General features: G+C 61.0%; 1 protein-coding gene across 2 annotated transcripts in view; it reads right to left on the bottom strand.

The window, feature by feature from the left end:
* Positions 1–3,047: 3,047 nt before the first annotated feature.
* The window catches only part of COL5A1 (collagen, type V, alpha 1), a 166,057-nt gene continuing 153,027 nt past the window's right edge, over positions 3,048–16,077 (bottom strand). Inside the window, exons 64-66 of one of the 2 annotated variants that reach the window (XM_012639828.1) lie at positions 14,535–14,603; positions 11,108–11,341; positions 3,048–5,416 (exon numbers count right to left, since the gene is read on the bottom strand). In XM_012639828.1, the coding sequence (XP_012495282.1) occupies positions 5,270–5,416; positions 11,108–11,341; positions 14,535–14,603 (450 nt within the window). In that variant the 3' untranslated portion in view covers positions 3,048–5,269. Of the gene's footprint in view, positions 5,417–11,107; positions 11,342–14,405; positions 14,475–14,534; positions 14,604–16,077 lie in introns of both variants that reach the window. The other variant, XM_012639829.1, reaches the window with a different exon arrangement.

Here is a 16,077-nt window from a genome sequence, read left to right as displayed (position 1 = left end):
GCCAGCTCTCTTGGCCACCGCCACCACTCAGCCGCCAGCCTCCCTGGGACTGAGAGATCAGCGATCCCAGCTGTCCTGGCCCCACCAGGCAGGCTGGCTGAGAGGCAGGTGTCTCCTTGCCCCATCTATTAGGTGTCTCACCTGTGGTCCAAACGGAGGCAGCTGCTCCGCGCGGCTGGGACCAGCCTCAGCAGTCAGAGGCCACGGACCCTGTTGGACACAGAGGTTTCTTTGCCCCATGCTTGGAGCCCAGAACCCAGCTCTGCAGGAACGAGGCCCCTGCCACGCCAGTGCACACCCCCTCCCGCCTTCCCATCCCGAGGACACCCCCTGGACACGGGACACCAGCGCTAAGACAAAGGGGCTGAGGGACGTCTTTTCCAATACGGGAGCTTGATTAACTCCAGCTCCAACGGTGAACGGTGGCCTGCTCTCTCTTGTGGGGACAGATGGCTTCCTCATCCAAGGGCAGACTTGGCCCTCCAGGAAGGCGGAAAACAAAAGGGCATCTATTAGCCACGCCTGCTGGGGTCACACAGAGTCCATCCTGAGCCCTGGCACCGTCATTTCTGGGGGCAGGGGAGGCACTGTCCTGTCTCTTCTCAGGTTGAGGACCCCGTGTCCTGTCTCCAGAAGGCCCAGCCAGGTGCGGATGCTCTCGGGTGCCTGTGAGCCCTTCCGATGCGTCCCTGGGGACCGGGCAGTGGGGTTCTGCTCACACTCCCGAGGACGCCCACGTGTGACACACACCGGGCACCAGGCACAGTGCTGGGTCCTCCAGCCCAGCCTGCGGGCAGCTGATTTCTCAGCCAGGGTTAGGGACGGGGCAAGAGGCACAGAGACCTGGGGCCTCTGCAAGACTTCCCAAGGGCCTCCCTCGCTGAGGGTCTCACTCATGGGCCTGTGGCCTCAGTCTCCCCCCTGGCCAGCCCACTTGGAGGGGGAATTCACAGTACTTTCCTCAGGCAGAGAGGGGGGAGTTACAGTATAACCCAGGGGACAAGAGTCACTTTGTCCCCAGGGTGCTCTAGCAGAAGGACCGGCTCTCCCCTTGCCCAGCCTCAGCCTGTCTTGGAGCATGATGCGGGAAGAGGGGGCCTCTCCCTGGGGGGTGGCATTAAAGTGTCAATCCGCGAGTGGGAGGCTGCTCCCTGTGCCCGCAAGCCCTCGACCCGCCACTGCCTGGTGGGGGCTCCCCTGCCCACACCCGAGCGGCACTCTGTGGGGGGTGCAGGCCCCGGGGCTGAGCAGTTTTCTGGCCACGTGCTGCTCCTGATGGTTTGAGGGTCACTGTAGGTCTCAGTCACCGACTCCCCAAGACCCGGCTGGAGGCCCTCTCCGCAGGACACCACTCGGGAATGCCACCAGCTCCCGGCCGCGCGATTCCAGGCGCTCCACTCGCGGACACCCGTGCCATGGCACTGCTGGACTCTGCTGCAGGGACCTCAGGCCCATCGCGCTTTGACGACCGTCCGTGTCTGTCTCCGGAGCCGTCGTCTCCAGCTCAGACAGATCTATTGTCTGCCACCTTCATCCGGTCGGAGACTTTAAGACACCAACGTGCTGCTCAGATTCACAATGAGTTTTAATTGGCATTTGATCCTCAAAGCATTTCTCACTTTGGCCTTTAAAATGTTGATGTTGAGAAACAGTTGCTTCCTGCAACCCTGCCAATCGCTGATGTGTGGACTGTTTCCTGTGGTTCTTTCCAGAGCTTATCTCTGTCGCTGCGGCCTTGCCAAGTGCAGTCAAGAGCCACCCCACCTTACCGTCAGTGTGTTCCCCGCCTCTTCCCCTAAGGCTACGAGTCATTAGCTCGTAATCTGCCTGCCAGCTATCGCTTACCCAGCAGCAGTTTTAGGGGAAGTTCTGCCCCCGCAACGGGGCTCGGCAGTCCTGTCCACTTGTGCTCCGTCCTGACGGCAGGCCCCACGTCCCCCGACCCAGGCAACGCGGCAGGTTTCCCTCCTGCTGTGGTTGTAAACCCAGCCCCCTCCCACTGGTGATTCTTCCGTGGTTCAGGGTGACCTCGGTCGGTGGCTCTTAAGCTCGAACGTGCATCGGTCACCCGGAGGCCGTGTCAAAACGCAGAGTACCAGGCCGCTCCCAAAGCGTCCGACTCAGCGAGTCTGGAGGGAGGCTCGGGAACCCGCGCTTCTAACAAGGTGGTGCCCCCGCTGCCCCCCATGGAGCCCGGGTCTAGGTGAGGCTGCAGAAATAAGCAGTCCCCCACAGCAGGGGCTTAAGACAACGGTGTCTCTCCCACTCTCGCTACGAGTCCAGGCAGCCCGGCCCGGGCTCACTCAGGGAACCCGCGCTGTGGAACATGGCAGGTGACACGCAGGAGTGGACTGCTCCTTGAGGCTGGAAGTCACGTGTGTGTGTCATGTGTGCTCAAGGTCATTGGCTGAGACAAGCCCCCTGCACCCTCTCCGCAGCCGCAGGGGCCAGGGCGTCTACCTGTGTACAGCTGCCCAGGATGGAGAGCCAGGCGCACACTGGGATCTGCATGCCCACGCCCCCGGCAGGCCTCCTGGGCTGGCGCCCCAGGGAAGACAGCTGTCCTCGGCCAGCCTCTGCCACTCTTGAGGGAAGAGCTTCACCCGAGGGTGGCCAGGGCAGCCCCTTCCTCCCTCTTTCTGTGCCCACCGCTACTATTTTGAGAGCTCCTGGCATCCTGGGACCATGTGCGGTCAACGTGGGTTTAATGCGAGGGAGGGGCCTGGTCACACTTAAGAAGACAGCCAGTCACATCTGTTCACGGTGGAAACAGGAAACTCGATTTATTGAGAAAACTATTACAATTATTCGTTCGTTACACAGGTTTAAAATATTTTGAAGCACCCTTTCCTGGGCATTACAGTTAGAACTTATGACATGTCTCTTGGATTTTTAGGAAGGTACAATGTGTCACTGGACATTATATTTTAAAGGGCCTGACGTCCTAGAATCTTCACCGTAAGTTTTCTGCTTACCGTTTTTTCTTCTCGCCAACATTTGTCCAATTATATTTCTTGGGAGCAAAAAATAAAATTACGCCAAAAGGATTTCTGCAAATATAAGAAGTAACTTTATTGCAATATACCGTAGCTGAAGTGGTCTGGGGAGAATGGGACACATTTTGAACTTCCATACGAATTACAATGACCATGAAGGGACCGACAGAGGAAGAAAACGACAAAATAAAAGAACAAATCCGATGGGGTGAGAAATCAAAACGGAATCACATGACCTAGACAAAATCCACAGGGCATCACATGACAGTCCTCGGATATGGCTTTTCTTTTGAAGAGAGGAAGGTGACAGTCAGTACAGACGCTGGCATCCTGGGCTCCAGAGACTCTCCAAGCCAGACTTTTCTTTGGCAAGAGCAAGGCTTGTTTTTCCAGGGAAATTCGGAAAATCTGTGTTGGTGACGTTTTGTTAGTCCTGGGTTGCTTTGCTGCGGTTTCCTAAGCGGGAGCCACGTTCCGAGGAGGCGGGGGGCGGACAGCACCAGAGCTGTGGCAGCTCCGAGGGGCCCAGACCACATTTCCCACGGTGGAAGGGCAGGGCGTGGCACGGGGCCACTTTTCACAGTAGAGGGCTCGCCTTTCCCGGCTGCCCCGCGGGTCCTCCTGCCCACGACGGCAGCTCCCTGGCCTCGACGGACGGCGGGAGAAGGTTCCCAGAGGGCACCTGCCCAGCCCGGGCTCCCGAGCGGCGGAAACCCGCGTCCAGGACATTTGCAGATGGAAATCGAATCGCTTACGTGGGAAGGAATAGCTGCTGGCAGCCCTGGAGAGACTCACAGAGTTAATTGCACTTTTCTCTGTCTGCCGAGGCCGCGTCGAAGGCGGCTCAGCGGAGACAGCGCGTGGGACAACCGAATGGCTTCCGTTCAGTTCTCGGAACAGACAACAGAAATTAGCACCACAAACACTCGGCAACCGAGTACAGTCCGCTATGGCTACACCATGTACAACGCAGGAAGAGTCTTTTTATTTTGTGTGTGTGTTTCCAGATCAAGTAGGCACAACCCAGCACTCGTAACAGGCCTCGGCGGGGACTCGCCGCCATCGTGGCACACCCGTGCCTGGCGGGAAGGAGGGCGACCTGCATTTACCGCAAAGTCCGTGGCAGAAACTCAGACAGTGGAGGCAGAACCAGGAAGAAGGAAGCAGGGAGAATGAGGCCCGGCAGGTGCCCCAGCGTTGCCTTCAAGGAGATCTTAAAACAGATAGCACCACAAAAGAGAAGTGTAAAAAATCAGCACCAGTTTCGTTTAATTATCATCTACAGAAAATGTGGTTTCCCTGCCCTGGACACTCTCCTGTCAGGCTGCGCAGGAAGGAAAATGGAAGGAGGAGGCAGTTAAAATTAACTGAAGCCTGGGTGTTCGTCTAAGTGCATGAAGAAAAGGCAAAAGTATCAAATTCTCTTTTCCTCCCCATAAAAAAAACTCTAGAGCTAATGGAACCAAGGTCTGACAGGGGCACTGGTACCTGCTGTTCCGCTGCGAGGCCTGGCTGCCGGCACCTTCCGATCCACTGCACGGTCCCGACGGGGTGGGGGACTTCCCATTTCTGATCGGAACCGGGCGGCACCCACAATCCACCCTCCCCCACCGATCTTTCCTGTGGGACCGAGGCTGGGTTCGTGCATGATTGAAAGCCAGGCACACTTAACATTTATAACAATACAATACAAATATTTACTTAAAACTCACAAAAACATAAGCACCTTTAATCCATTGGAAAGGCACATGCGGAATGACATTTGGCCTCGAAATGGATTGTGTTGAGGGTTGTTAAAAACAGAGGCTTTGGTGACGTGGGTGACCTTTACGAGGCTTGCCTCAGAACACTTTTGAAGGTCAGGGGAAATACACATCTTCAAGTTGAATTTAAAAACAAAAAAGTGATATCCCAACACTGCGGCCCCACCCCCACCCCTGCCAATTATCCGTGAACAGGACATACGGGCGAGCGGGGCGCGGGAGGTGTGCCCCCGCCCTCCCCGTGGCATGTGGTGTAGACAGGCGTGGGCACGGCCCCAGGCTGTGGTGCAGCTAGGTCATGTGATTCGGCTCTGGGGTGGGACGCGGCTCTTCCCTCTGTTCTCCCTCGGGGCTTGGGGTCCGGCGCCGCGGGGTCCGAGGCGCGGATGCAGTCGGGCGGGAGGGGAGCGAGAAACCTTCACTGTCCAGGATCCGAGTGCGCACGGGACACTCACGAACGACGTGCTGAGGTCACGAGGTTGCGCTGGGAAGACCCGGGCTCGGCGGCTCCTAGCCCATGAAGCACGCCGGCCCCACCTCAAATCCAAATTTCTGTGACGCTTCACCGAAGTCATTGAACATGATGTCCACGATGGGCACTTGCTCCACTTTGGGGGTGTCGATCTCCAGAACCGTCTTCTGATAGCCTTTCTTGGTCTAGGGAAGGGGACACAGGCAGGCGGAGGTTAAGCGCAGTGGGGCCCCCGGGGTTTGCCCATCACCCACCACCCCGCCTGCCCCCGCGCCCCGACCCCTGTGCAGGCAGCGATTCGCCCCTTTCCTTTGGGGAAGTGCTGGAGGCAACGCACTGCCCAGGGCATGCGCTGACCCCACAGCCGCCCCACGGGTCCCCTGTGGGCGTTGGGGAGGTGACGGGACTCCCCCGAGACTTCCCGCACAGCCGGGAGGCACAAGGCAGGTCGAGGCCCACCACCCCTCGTGGCCCCGGCCCACCGTGGCAGGTTCTGCTTCCAGGCAGCACTGCCAGGACCCAGGACGGGCTACAGACGGGCAGGGCCCACCGCAAAACCAAAATGGGGGCTCGCGCTCAGAAGTGCAGGATTCCGAGAAGGCACCAGCAGAGTGTTGGGCCAAGCGACGGCCCTTGTCACACCCGTGGGGCTGGCCCAGCCCTAGGCACTCAGTGGGCCGGGTCACTCAGAGGTGAGAAGATTCTTCCTGTTCCCAAGTGCGGGAAGAGGAGGGGATCTCACCATCTGGTCCAGAGGAGCACTGGGTAAACTGAGGCACAGAGTGACAGGGACAGCGCCCCGAACGTGAGGCCAGTGGGACGACTCAGCTCCCACCCCTTTCTCAGACCCGTACCACCCCGTCAGGCAGGATGTGAGCCCTGGAGAGGCCTCTGCCCTCCCAGGGAGCAGAGGCACAGGGGTATCTGGTCCCAAAAGCCACCCGAACTCAACTGAGCCTTCAGGACACTTACGAATGAGGCTGAACCGGCCCTGTCACCCCGCAACTTCCCTTATGTCCGGGTCTTTCCGGGAACCACACAGGATTCCGCCTGCCAACCTGTCTTGGACAAGGGGCTTTCGCTACCTCGGACCGAGAAGACTTACAATCTCAGCTGAATCTGGGCCCAGGAAGGCTCTCCCTCTGCTGCCCAATCCCCAGAAAAAGCCACCAGAGGGAAGAGCAGGCAGGAGCCAGCGAGGACTCCATCAGGGGGGCAGTGTCTCCAGGATGCACCCAGCAGGGGGGCTGGCATGGACCCTGAGGCCAGAGACCCCAACATCAGTCCTGCCTCTGCCGTTGTTCACCTTCCTGGCCGAGGAGGACAGCAGGGCCTCGCAGGGCCGCGCTCCCTCCCGCTACGGTCTCGTGTCTGCGTCCCCCCAGGCGAAGGTGTCAGTAGGTGCCGCCTCTGGGAGGCGATTGGGTTGAGGGTGGAGTCCTGGCACCAAGACGTCCAAGACGTCCCCTCTCTGCAGCTGCAGCCCGGGCGGCCCTCGCCAGAACCTGACCCTGCTGGCACCCGACCGCAGACTGCCAGCCTCCAGGACTGGGAGAAATAAACACCTGTTGTTTACAAGCCACCCGGTCTGTGGCGATTTGCTAGGCTGCCCAAACGCACTGGACCCTGAGCAAGACACTCCTGCATTTCTGACTCTCGGGACTGAGAGATGACAGGTGTCTGTTGTTTTAAGCTGATAAACGCTGAGGGCTAATGTGTTACAAGCAACAGATGATCAGTATGCTCTCCGTGACTCAGTTTCCTCCGCTTGCACAGGGGGATGCCACCTTCACAGAGGAGGTGGGAGAATGACACGCACCCCGTCTGCGCCGCCTGCGAGCCTGGCACCAGCTCTGAGCGTCTCTGACGTCACCTTTGCGTTTCGCTCTCCCCCCCGACCTTGTCCTCCCCTCACCCCTGCCTCGGTGGGAGCCTCCCTTCTCACCGCGGCCGGCTCAGGCTGGAATTGTTTTAAAGCCGGGATTAGAGCGGCAGCGAGAACACGGGTTCTCCAGGGAGCTTGTTAGCCCTGCGCAGCTCCGACCCCACGCCAGAGACGCAGAGTCAGAGGGTCTAGGGTGGGACCAAAACCTGCGTTTCGTTAAATAGGCGTCTCAGACGATTCTGATACACGTGGTGCCCAGCCAGCCTCTGAGAGACGCTGTCCCGAAGGATGTCACCACAGGGCAGCTCAGGAACACGACAGCACAAAGGCTGAGGGATCCAAACAGCTCGGGTTTCAGGGGAGCCCTGCCCTGTGGCTTTGATCCTGCCTGGAGGTCGTGGGAGGAGGGCCGGGTGCAGCCCTGCAGCTGCTGGGAAGGAGAGGCGGGCAGCAGGGGCTGGACACAGTGTCCAAGACACACGACCACCCTGTCCTCCAGGTGTGAAGCCTTGGGAGGCCGCTGACCTCCTGGCCCTGCCCTCCAGCCCCGCAAGGAGGTGCCAGAGACCCCCTCTGCCTGTCCGAGTCCCACGTCCTCCGGCCTCTGCTCCCTGGCCCAGTCCGACCCAGGGAACCAAATGAGATGGCCCGGCCTGGCCTTCACTGGGCCGGCGCTGTCACGGGGAGCTGTGCGACCTCAGCGAGCTGACCAGCAGGGCAGGGCCCAGCCCGCACTGTCCCCCCTGCCCTGGGCAGGCAAGCAAATGAGCCTCCCCGGGGCAGCATCGGCCTCTCCCACCGGGGACAGCGGCGTTTGCCGAGCTGGCGGGTGGTTTCACCTGGATTTACGGGGCCCCCTGCTCCAATTACCAGAGCGCTTAGACGGGGCGCATTTAGAGCAGGCCGCCGAGTGCGCTGTTACCCCGTTATTCCAGAGGCATAAATAACCATTACGGGTGGCAATGGCCCCCGAGGGCGCACAAGGCTGCGCAAACAGCAGGATTTATGTGGCGCGGCTCCGTGGCCCTCTTGCCGGGTGATGTGTGCCTCTCTGCAGGGCCGCGCAGCAGCCCCGTCAATCAGACTCCCGGGCCGAATGGCGCCCACGGCACGATTCCAGTTTCTCGGCCGTTACTAGAATATGAATCGAGCAGGCCTCCGGGGCTACGGCAGGCCTTCCCGCCGCTGGCCCAAGTTCGGGCATCAGGGCCTCCTGCAGGAGCCCCGTAATTAAATGGGGGGCTGTGACTTTTCACTTACAGCTGAACTTTTCAGGAGTCTGGGGTGGGCAGAGCACCCACAGGTCCAGGCCGGCTTCCCCGCATGCCGCTCCCCACGGATGCCCCGCACCCACCCCTGCGCCCCTCCTTCCACCGGCATCTCCCCCCGGCCAGCTGCAGGGCCAGCGCCCTCGCCTGCTGCTTTGGGGTCCGTGGGGCAGACCCAGGAGCCGGGTGCTCCAGGCCCCCGCGGCAGGCAAAGCCCTTTGAGATCCCTTCAAATCTTGGTGCAGAACCGCGGTTCTCCATGGGGCAGATTTTGCCCCCAAGACACATGAGGCAACGCCTGGAGACATGTTTGGTTGTCATGAGTGGGCAGAGGCCAGGGGTGCTGCTAAACATGCTCCAGGACCCAGGACAGGCCCCACATGGAAGAATCATCCGGCCTTGAATGTCAGAACTGCTGAGGCTGGGAAACTGCTCTAGAACCAGGTTTCCTCTGCCTGACTTAAGGGACAGGAACTAGGAAATGACGGGTGGGTGTCAAGGACAAGCCAACTTTATCTCAATTCTCAGAAGCGCTTCCTAATACTGACACTTTGCAACCATGGCCTGGGCTGTCCCAGGAGGTAGCGAGATCCCTGTCAATGGAGGCACTCAAGGGGCAGCTATGCCAGGAAAGGGCTATGGTGGGAAGAATGCTAAAGTGGGAATCGGGAGACTCAGCCCTGTCATACCCGAGGGACGTGGGGCAAGTCACCGCACCTCTCTGGGGCTCAGGTTTTGCACCTGTAAACTACAGTGAAGATTCAGATCAGCAGTTCTTGGGGCGGGGGGGAGTTTCCGGGGGCATTTGGCACATGGAGGCTGGCGATGCTGAGCGCCCCGTAAACCGGTGTCCACGCCACCCCAGATGCTGACAGCACCCCCACAGTACCAGCAGCTGCCAGGCCAGAGGAGGGGGCTTTCGCTAGTGAAGTCAGAAAGACATGAGGCTGGCCCAGGCCCAGGAGGCAGGCAGGGCCAGGAGGTCCGGTTCTGGGCCCAACAGCATTGCTAGAAACTTCTGGGGCCTCCCAGTTTTGCAGTTGGAATGAGTAAGGGTGGGAGCTTCCAGAGAAACCAGGATGGAAGAAGTTGAATCTTCCAGAAAGCTCTTAAGAGCAGCGGGAACCCGTCAGAGCCAGGGTAGGGAGCCAGGGGCCGGCCTGCCCTCTACCTTCGAGGTTCTTAAAGGATGTGTCTTTTCGCTGCCTTCCAGGGAATGTTCTCCTCTCCTGGAAATCAGTTCTGTTTCTTTCATCAGATGACGCATACTGCGCCAACCAGAGTGTTTCCCTTTTTGCCAAGGAAGCCAGGAATCTCAAAGCCTAATGCAGGGCTCTATCTGTTCAGGTCCTGCCTCTCCTCTAGAGGTTCTTGATTTCTCTCCACCTCCATGTTTACTGCCTTGCACCTGGAGGCCATGCTGTCTAAAAACAGTCACACGAGCTGGGGTACAGCTGGGGCTTGTGGTGGGTTGGACACAATTCTGAGCTCTTTTTAGGCAGGATTTGACATGCTCCCCGAAAGCTCTGCTAGGCAGGTGCCGCTGCTGTCCTCATTTGGAGAGGGCAGAGGCAGACTCGGGAAGCCGCCTGGGGCACGTGTCGGAACAGGCACAGGTGCTAGCGGTACGGTGCCCTGGTGTTCTGGGGCTCCCTTCCCCCAGGCGCGGCTCCCGACCGTGCGCAGGGCAGAGCTCCGCACATCCACGGTCAGCCCCAAAGCGCCGGCTCAGACGAATCCCAGAGGGCGGCGCTGGGAGGGAGGCTGAGCCTGGGCCCCGGCCCGGCACAGCTTTAAACTCAAGAGCCCTCGGCGGTCAGAGCTGATCCTTCTGGAGGGCACAGGAGCTGAGTCAGGACTCAGGGCCAGGCGCTCCTCGGGCCGGCGGGGAGGAGGCGGGACGGGAACCTGGGTCTGCTCGGCGCCAAGTCCTGCTCTCAGGGGCTCCGGGCAGGCCAGGCCCTGAGTCGGCACCGCCCTCTCGCACTCCCTGGGCCCTGCCCCCGCTCAGAGCCCGGCTGGCTGAGCCCGCCTCACTCAGGACGGGTGTGCAAGCGGGAGGCGCAGCGAGGGGCAGCGGGTGGGGCTGTGAACACCAGCTCCAGCCCCGACCGGCCGCGCGGCCTCCGCAAGCCTCTCTCCACGCGGGCCCCGCTCCCGTGCCTGCCAGCAGAGCCACCCTTCCTGCAGGGAGACGGCCTAGCGTGTGCCGGGTACCGGGAGAGCTGGTGACCGCGGCCACAGCAGGTGCTGCTGCCACTCTCCGAGTCTGCAGAGCAACTCCCAGAGCGGCCGCGTTCTCGCGAGCAAGCCCGGAGGCAGTCCCGGCCCCCACAGAAAAGGTCTGCCAAGGAGAGGGAGGCCCTGAGTTCCCAGTTGGAACCAACAACGGGTCTTCAACTCTGCCCCATGTCACACCCCGGGACGGTGAGGAACCCAGGACCCTGGCTTTCCCTGTCAGGCCTCAGAGTTCCTTCCTGACCCATAGCACTATGGAAGGTTCCAGAAGCTCTGGCTACGTATGCTCGGGATTCCACGTCTTCTGGTAACTGAAGGGCTGCCTGGGGGCAGGGGCCTCATCTGGGGCCCTCCATGCCCCTCCAGCAGGCAGCTTAGGGCGCGGCACACAGCAGGCGCCCCATGGCGGGGTACTGAGCAAGGACCGAGCCCCACGGAGGCACGGGCACACGATGTCACCCGGGGCGGGGGCGCGGGACACTCACAGCGCAACCGTCCACCAGGGCGCGGATGTAGGGGCTGTTGTCGTAGGACATCTCCTCATCGTTGGAGCCCAGGAAACGGATGGCCTTGTCGTAGCTGCCCGTGGCTGCGTCCTGCCAGGCCACCGACTGGTAGCAGTTGTAGGTGACGTTCTGGTGGGCAGAGGCGCTCAGCAGCCGCAGGAAGGTCATCTGCACCACACCCACGGGGTTGCCCTCGGCGTCCACGTAGGAGAGCTGGCGGGGGAGAGGAAGGGTCGCGGGTCAGCGGCGAAGGGACTCGCGTGGCAGCAAAGCCCCAGTGCACACCACGCCGGCTGCCACCTGTGCCCAGTCTCCTGGAGGGCACTGCCTGGAAACACGCTGCACCCACGGACCCGAGGCCCGCGGCCTCCGGCTCTCTAGGGGGCTCCCAGGAGCCGAGTGAATCGCCATGCCTCGTTCCCTCGGGGACTTCAAATGACCCACCCACTCCTCTCGGCCGCTCTTCCCCTTCCAGGGGGGCCTCCCAGGGCAGCGAGCAGGCCTTCCTGCGGCCGGGGCTCCGGCAGCTGCCTTGCTGTGCAGAAGGGGCAGCCCGGGACTCTGGTGACAGGACTGCCACTGAGAGCCCCTGCCCTACGGCAAGTCCAGGAGAGGCACCAGGGAGAGATAACGCGCTACGTCTTAAGTGGCTTTTTGGGCGACACCAGCTGGGTACCCAAAGCTGGGCTGTTAGCTCAGCCAGCCCAGGGGCTGGTGCAGGGAGCCCCAAGAGATGTGTCTCAATTTCGGCTTCTCTTTCGCAAACTCAAGCTTCCCGAAACACTCGACGGTGCCGGGGATGAGGATGCCACCCAGCCCCCGAAACGATGTCTGTGCCTCTCTCCCCGCCCCGCAGGCCCCGAAGGCCCCTCTCAGGGAAGGCCTGGCTGAGCAGGGCTAGGCCCGTCCTGTCTGCAGCGTCTGAGACCAGCTGTCCCCAACCCTGGGCAGCTGCCACCCCAGCACCATTCTGCTTCAGACCCTGTCCCAAGCCCGCTCCAAAAGACCCACACTGAACACGTGAGGAATTTAAATCAATATTGCCAGGAGTGCGTGGGCTGGGGACATGGGGAGAAGGGGAGACACACTTCATAACCCGCTTTTTAAACAGCTCCAGCTAGAGAGAACCCAGGTAAAGAGGGAGGCCGCTCCTTCCCGCCAGGGCTGCAGGACACACAGGGTCCCCAGGCCATCTGCAAACTCCACACGCGAGGGCGGGGCAACGGCAACCTCAGGCAGCCCTTGAGGAGGAAAGCCAGATACCAACCGCGGTCTGCGTGTCCGGAGCTCCGTCTGGGCGGAAAGTGACTGACTCAAGGAGGAGGCATGCGCAGGGGAGGCCGTGGCAGCGCCGGCCAGGAAGGACCTGAAGCCCCCGCGCCCACCCGGCCTGCGTGGCGCCCAGACCCTCGGGACGAGACGCTGCCCTCCTGCAGGGAGGGTCGCCGCAGCGCGGTCTCAGCGCGGCATGGCTAGGGCAGCCCCCGCAGGGCGAGCCCAGGACCTTTGAGGGGAGACCTCCACCGGTCTCCTGTCCACTTAGGAAGCTCCCAGAGCGCGAGACGAGGGTGTGGGAAGACCCGAGGTAAGCGGGAATCTCCCCCGGATGGGCCCTGCACGCCCTGCCCTCTCAATGTCTGAGACAGGCCGCAGTGGGAGGAGGCCACGTGGGCTGGCAGCCACGGTGGGTATTTTATAACTGTTCCCTCTGAGTGAGGAAAGTGGACGTTTTCCATTTTTCACGTTTTGGAGGCTGGGGTGAGCGCCGTCACGGGAGGGGGGTAGGCAGGGCTGCGCGCAGGCGGTAACCAGCGCGACTGCAGGACAGACCCTGCCGCCTCCCCGGCCCCAGGCAGCTTCGCCCCCCACGGCCCCTTCCCTGCCTGCTCCCTTCCCTGCCATGGCCCCACCCTCTGTCCACCCAGGCCATGGCCACTGGCCTCCTCCGAGTGCTGTCCATTCAGGTCCTTCCCTGGGCCGGCAGCTCACTGGGAGGACAAACGAGGGGGGAAGAGGCAACACAGGGGAAGAAAGGGAGGACAGGGCGCCTGGGCCCCAGCACAGCACACAGAGGAAGCCGCACACACGCCGGCGAGTGCGCACAAACCGTCAGCGTCGGGCAGCAGCTGGAATGGCTTGAACGTCAACAAGGGCACGAGATGTTAACGACTAGCCACGGAGTGTCCAGGTTCAGGGACGACGGGCTTCAGAGGCGTGGGCAGAGCGAAAGTGGCCAGAAGCCACTGCTCTCTGAATCCCTGGGTGAGGACGTGGCCTCTGCACCCTCCCAGAGAGGCTGGGGCTGGTGCCGTCTGGGTGCAGCGACCAGGGGCTGACGGTCAGGCCGGAAGCCACATAACCCAGGCTGGCTCCTGGGTGAGAAAGGATGTCCTTCCAGGGCCACCTGGGCGTGGGGCCGCCAGATCCCAGGAAGGGGGTGAAGGGAAATCTGGGCTCTAATGGCACCAGGCGCCCGTCTGCATTCTGGAAGCTTGATCCCCTAACTTGCTGGGAGGGAACTTGGCTCTTTACCCAGAAAAGGGCCCAAATCAAACCCGCGATGTGCAGGGAAAATGCTCCCTGGTGCGGAGGCAGCGCTGGGCCCACACGTTAGTCCAAACTGGCTTTCGGTGTCTGCGCTGGCCACAAAAGCACCCAGTGTGGGTCTTTCAAGGAATGCCAAGTTGTCTTCCTTTCAGGGATGGGCTACGTAAGCACGGACCCCCAGGAGTTAAAACACAAGCAATATGGTCGTGTAGGGTGCAACTGAGAGCCGCATGGCTGGGCGGGCCGTCAGCGGTCCCTGGGCTGCAGGAAGAGGGGATGGACAGCGTGGGTCTCGGCAAGAACTTGGAACAGTGGGGAGGTCTGGGATCCGTTTCCCCTGACCCACCGCTGGACTGAGCGGGAGCCGCCCCACCCCTGGCGTCTCTGACCTCAGCTCCCAGGCAGCGGGCCGTGCCGTCGTAGGCGGTGGACCGGCCTGGCGTGGGGCTCACCCTCAGCTCTGGGCACCTTAAGTCTAAATGGAAAACCAACCGCCTACTCCAGGCTGCAATGAAGTCTCCTCGGGATGGGGGAGGTGGGAGGAGAGGACTCCACACCCGGCTGAATCTCACAGTCACGTGACGCGGAGCGTTTTGGCCAAAGGGCGAGAGCAGGTGTGGCACACGGCGGCCGTTAGTCCCATGCAGAGCCGTGAGCCAGCCCGAGCCGCCGTGAGCCGGCGTGTCGCAAGCACGCAGTGCCAGGTGGCCGGGCCGGGGTGGCCACTTACCAGGGAACCGCGCTTGTACTGACTATACCAGGTGGAGGGCCGCTCTTTGGGCCAGCGGGCCATTTTACTCTGCAAGATACGAGACGGGCGGGTTTAAAGCCACGACCGCGCGGGAGCGAGGCGCCTTACCAGTTTCCCGCGCTTGAATTCACTGAACCAGGAACCCGGGTTCTCTTTGGGCCAAGAAGTGATTCTGGCCTACACATCCGGCAGGGGAGGCGAAGAGGGAGAGAAACAGAAAATGCAAGGGTTACTTCTCCCGCCTCCAGAGGAGCCCCGCTGCCCCGGCCGCGCCCGCGCCCTCCGCCACGAGGCGCCGCGGCAGCACTCGCCCCGGGAGCCCTGGGAGCCGAGGCCCTGGGGCAGACTGGCATGATGGAGACGAGGGTAACAGCCCAAGGTGGTGACGGGTGCCAGGCGCCTGCCAGGGTGCTTCGCAGCAGGTCGCTCCCTGCACTGAGCGGGCCTTGAACGTCAGGGCCCCAGCACCGCGCTCGGCGCTTGGGAACTGCTGGACATGCTTGTTGAGTGAATGAATGAATGAATGAATGAGCGACGGAGCCTTAAAGACAGTGCCGAAGGTGACAAGAGCCAATATTTCCTGATGCACGAGGGATGTGGGCACCTGCTCCTGTCCTCACGGCCTGGGGCAGCGCCAGCTGCGCGTGTGTGGTGAAGTGTGTGGTGTGTACAGTGTGGTTTGTGGTATTGTGTGCTGTGGTGTGGTATGGGGTGTATGTATGTGATGTGTATGTGGTGTGGTTTGTGGTGTGGTGTGTGTATATGTGTGGTATGTGCATTTGTGTGTGTATGTGGTGTGGTTTGTGGTGTGTGTGTGGTGTAGTTTGTGGTGTGTATGTGTGTGGTACGGTTTGTGGTGCATGTGGTGTGGTTTGTGGTGTGGTGTGTGTATATGTGTGGTATGTGCATTTGTGTTGTGAGTGTGGTATGTGCATGTGTTGTGTGTGTGTGTATGTGGTGTGGTATGGAGTGTATGTATGTGATGTGTGTGTGGTATGTGCATTTGTGTGTGTATGTGGTGTGGTATGGAGTGTGTGTGTGGTGTGGTTTGTGGTGTGTGTGGTGTGGTTTGTGGTGTGTGTGTGGTGTAGTTTGTGGCGTGTATGTGTGTGGTGTGGTTTGTGGTGTGGTGTGTGCATATGTGTGGTATGTGCAGTAGTGTTTGTGTGTGTGTGTGTGGTGTGGTTTGTGGTGTGCGTGTGTGTGGTGTGGTTTGTGGTGTGCGTGTGTGTGGTGTGGTTTGTGGTGCGTGTGTGTGGCGTGGTTTGTGGTGTGTGTGGTGTGGTTTGTGGCACGGGGTGAGTGCGTCTGAGCTGTGTGGTGGGGGTCCTCTCTGGGGACCGGGAACTGTGGGCTCTCCTCAAAGTCACCAGCTGGTCTCCTGTTGACAAGAGACCAAGGCCCGCTCCTCCAAAGCCTTCCTGGAATTGCAGCACGAAGCCAACGCGCTTCAACACAAGGGACAGCCCCTGCCCCCTCCAGGGAGGGTGCCACGTGGGGTTTGCGGAGCCTGCAGATACGCGGGACAGGCCAGCCAAGCAGGCCGTGGCGACGCTGTGGGGTGGATGGATGGACGGATATTGGGCCCTTCCTCTAGGAGGGAGACCTGCTGGGCTGCACGAGCAGGAACAAGGGGACTGCAGCTACCCGT

The sequence above is a fragment of the Propithecus coquereli genome, unplaced genomic scaffold (assembly GCF_000956105.1).
Source record: "Propithecus coquereli isolate 6110/MARCELLA unplaced genomic scaffold, Pcoq_1.0 Scaffold142, whole genome shotgun sequence".
Classification (NCBI taxonomy): domain Eukaryota; kingdom Metazoa; phylum Chordata; class Mammalia; order Primates; family Indriidae; genus Propithecus; species Propithecus coquereli.
Note: the sequence above shows the minus strand (reverse complement) of the source record. Positions and strands in the feature narration are given on the sequence as shown.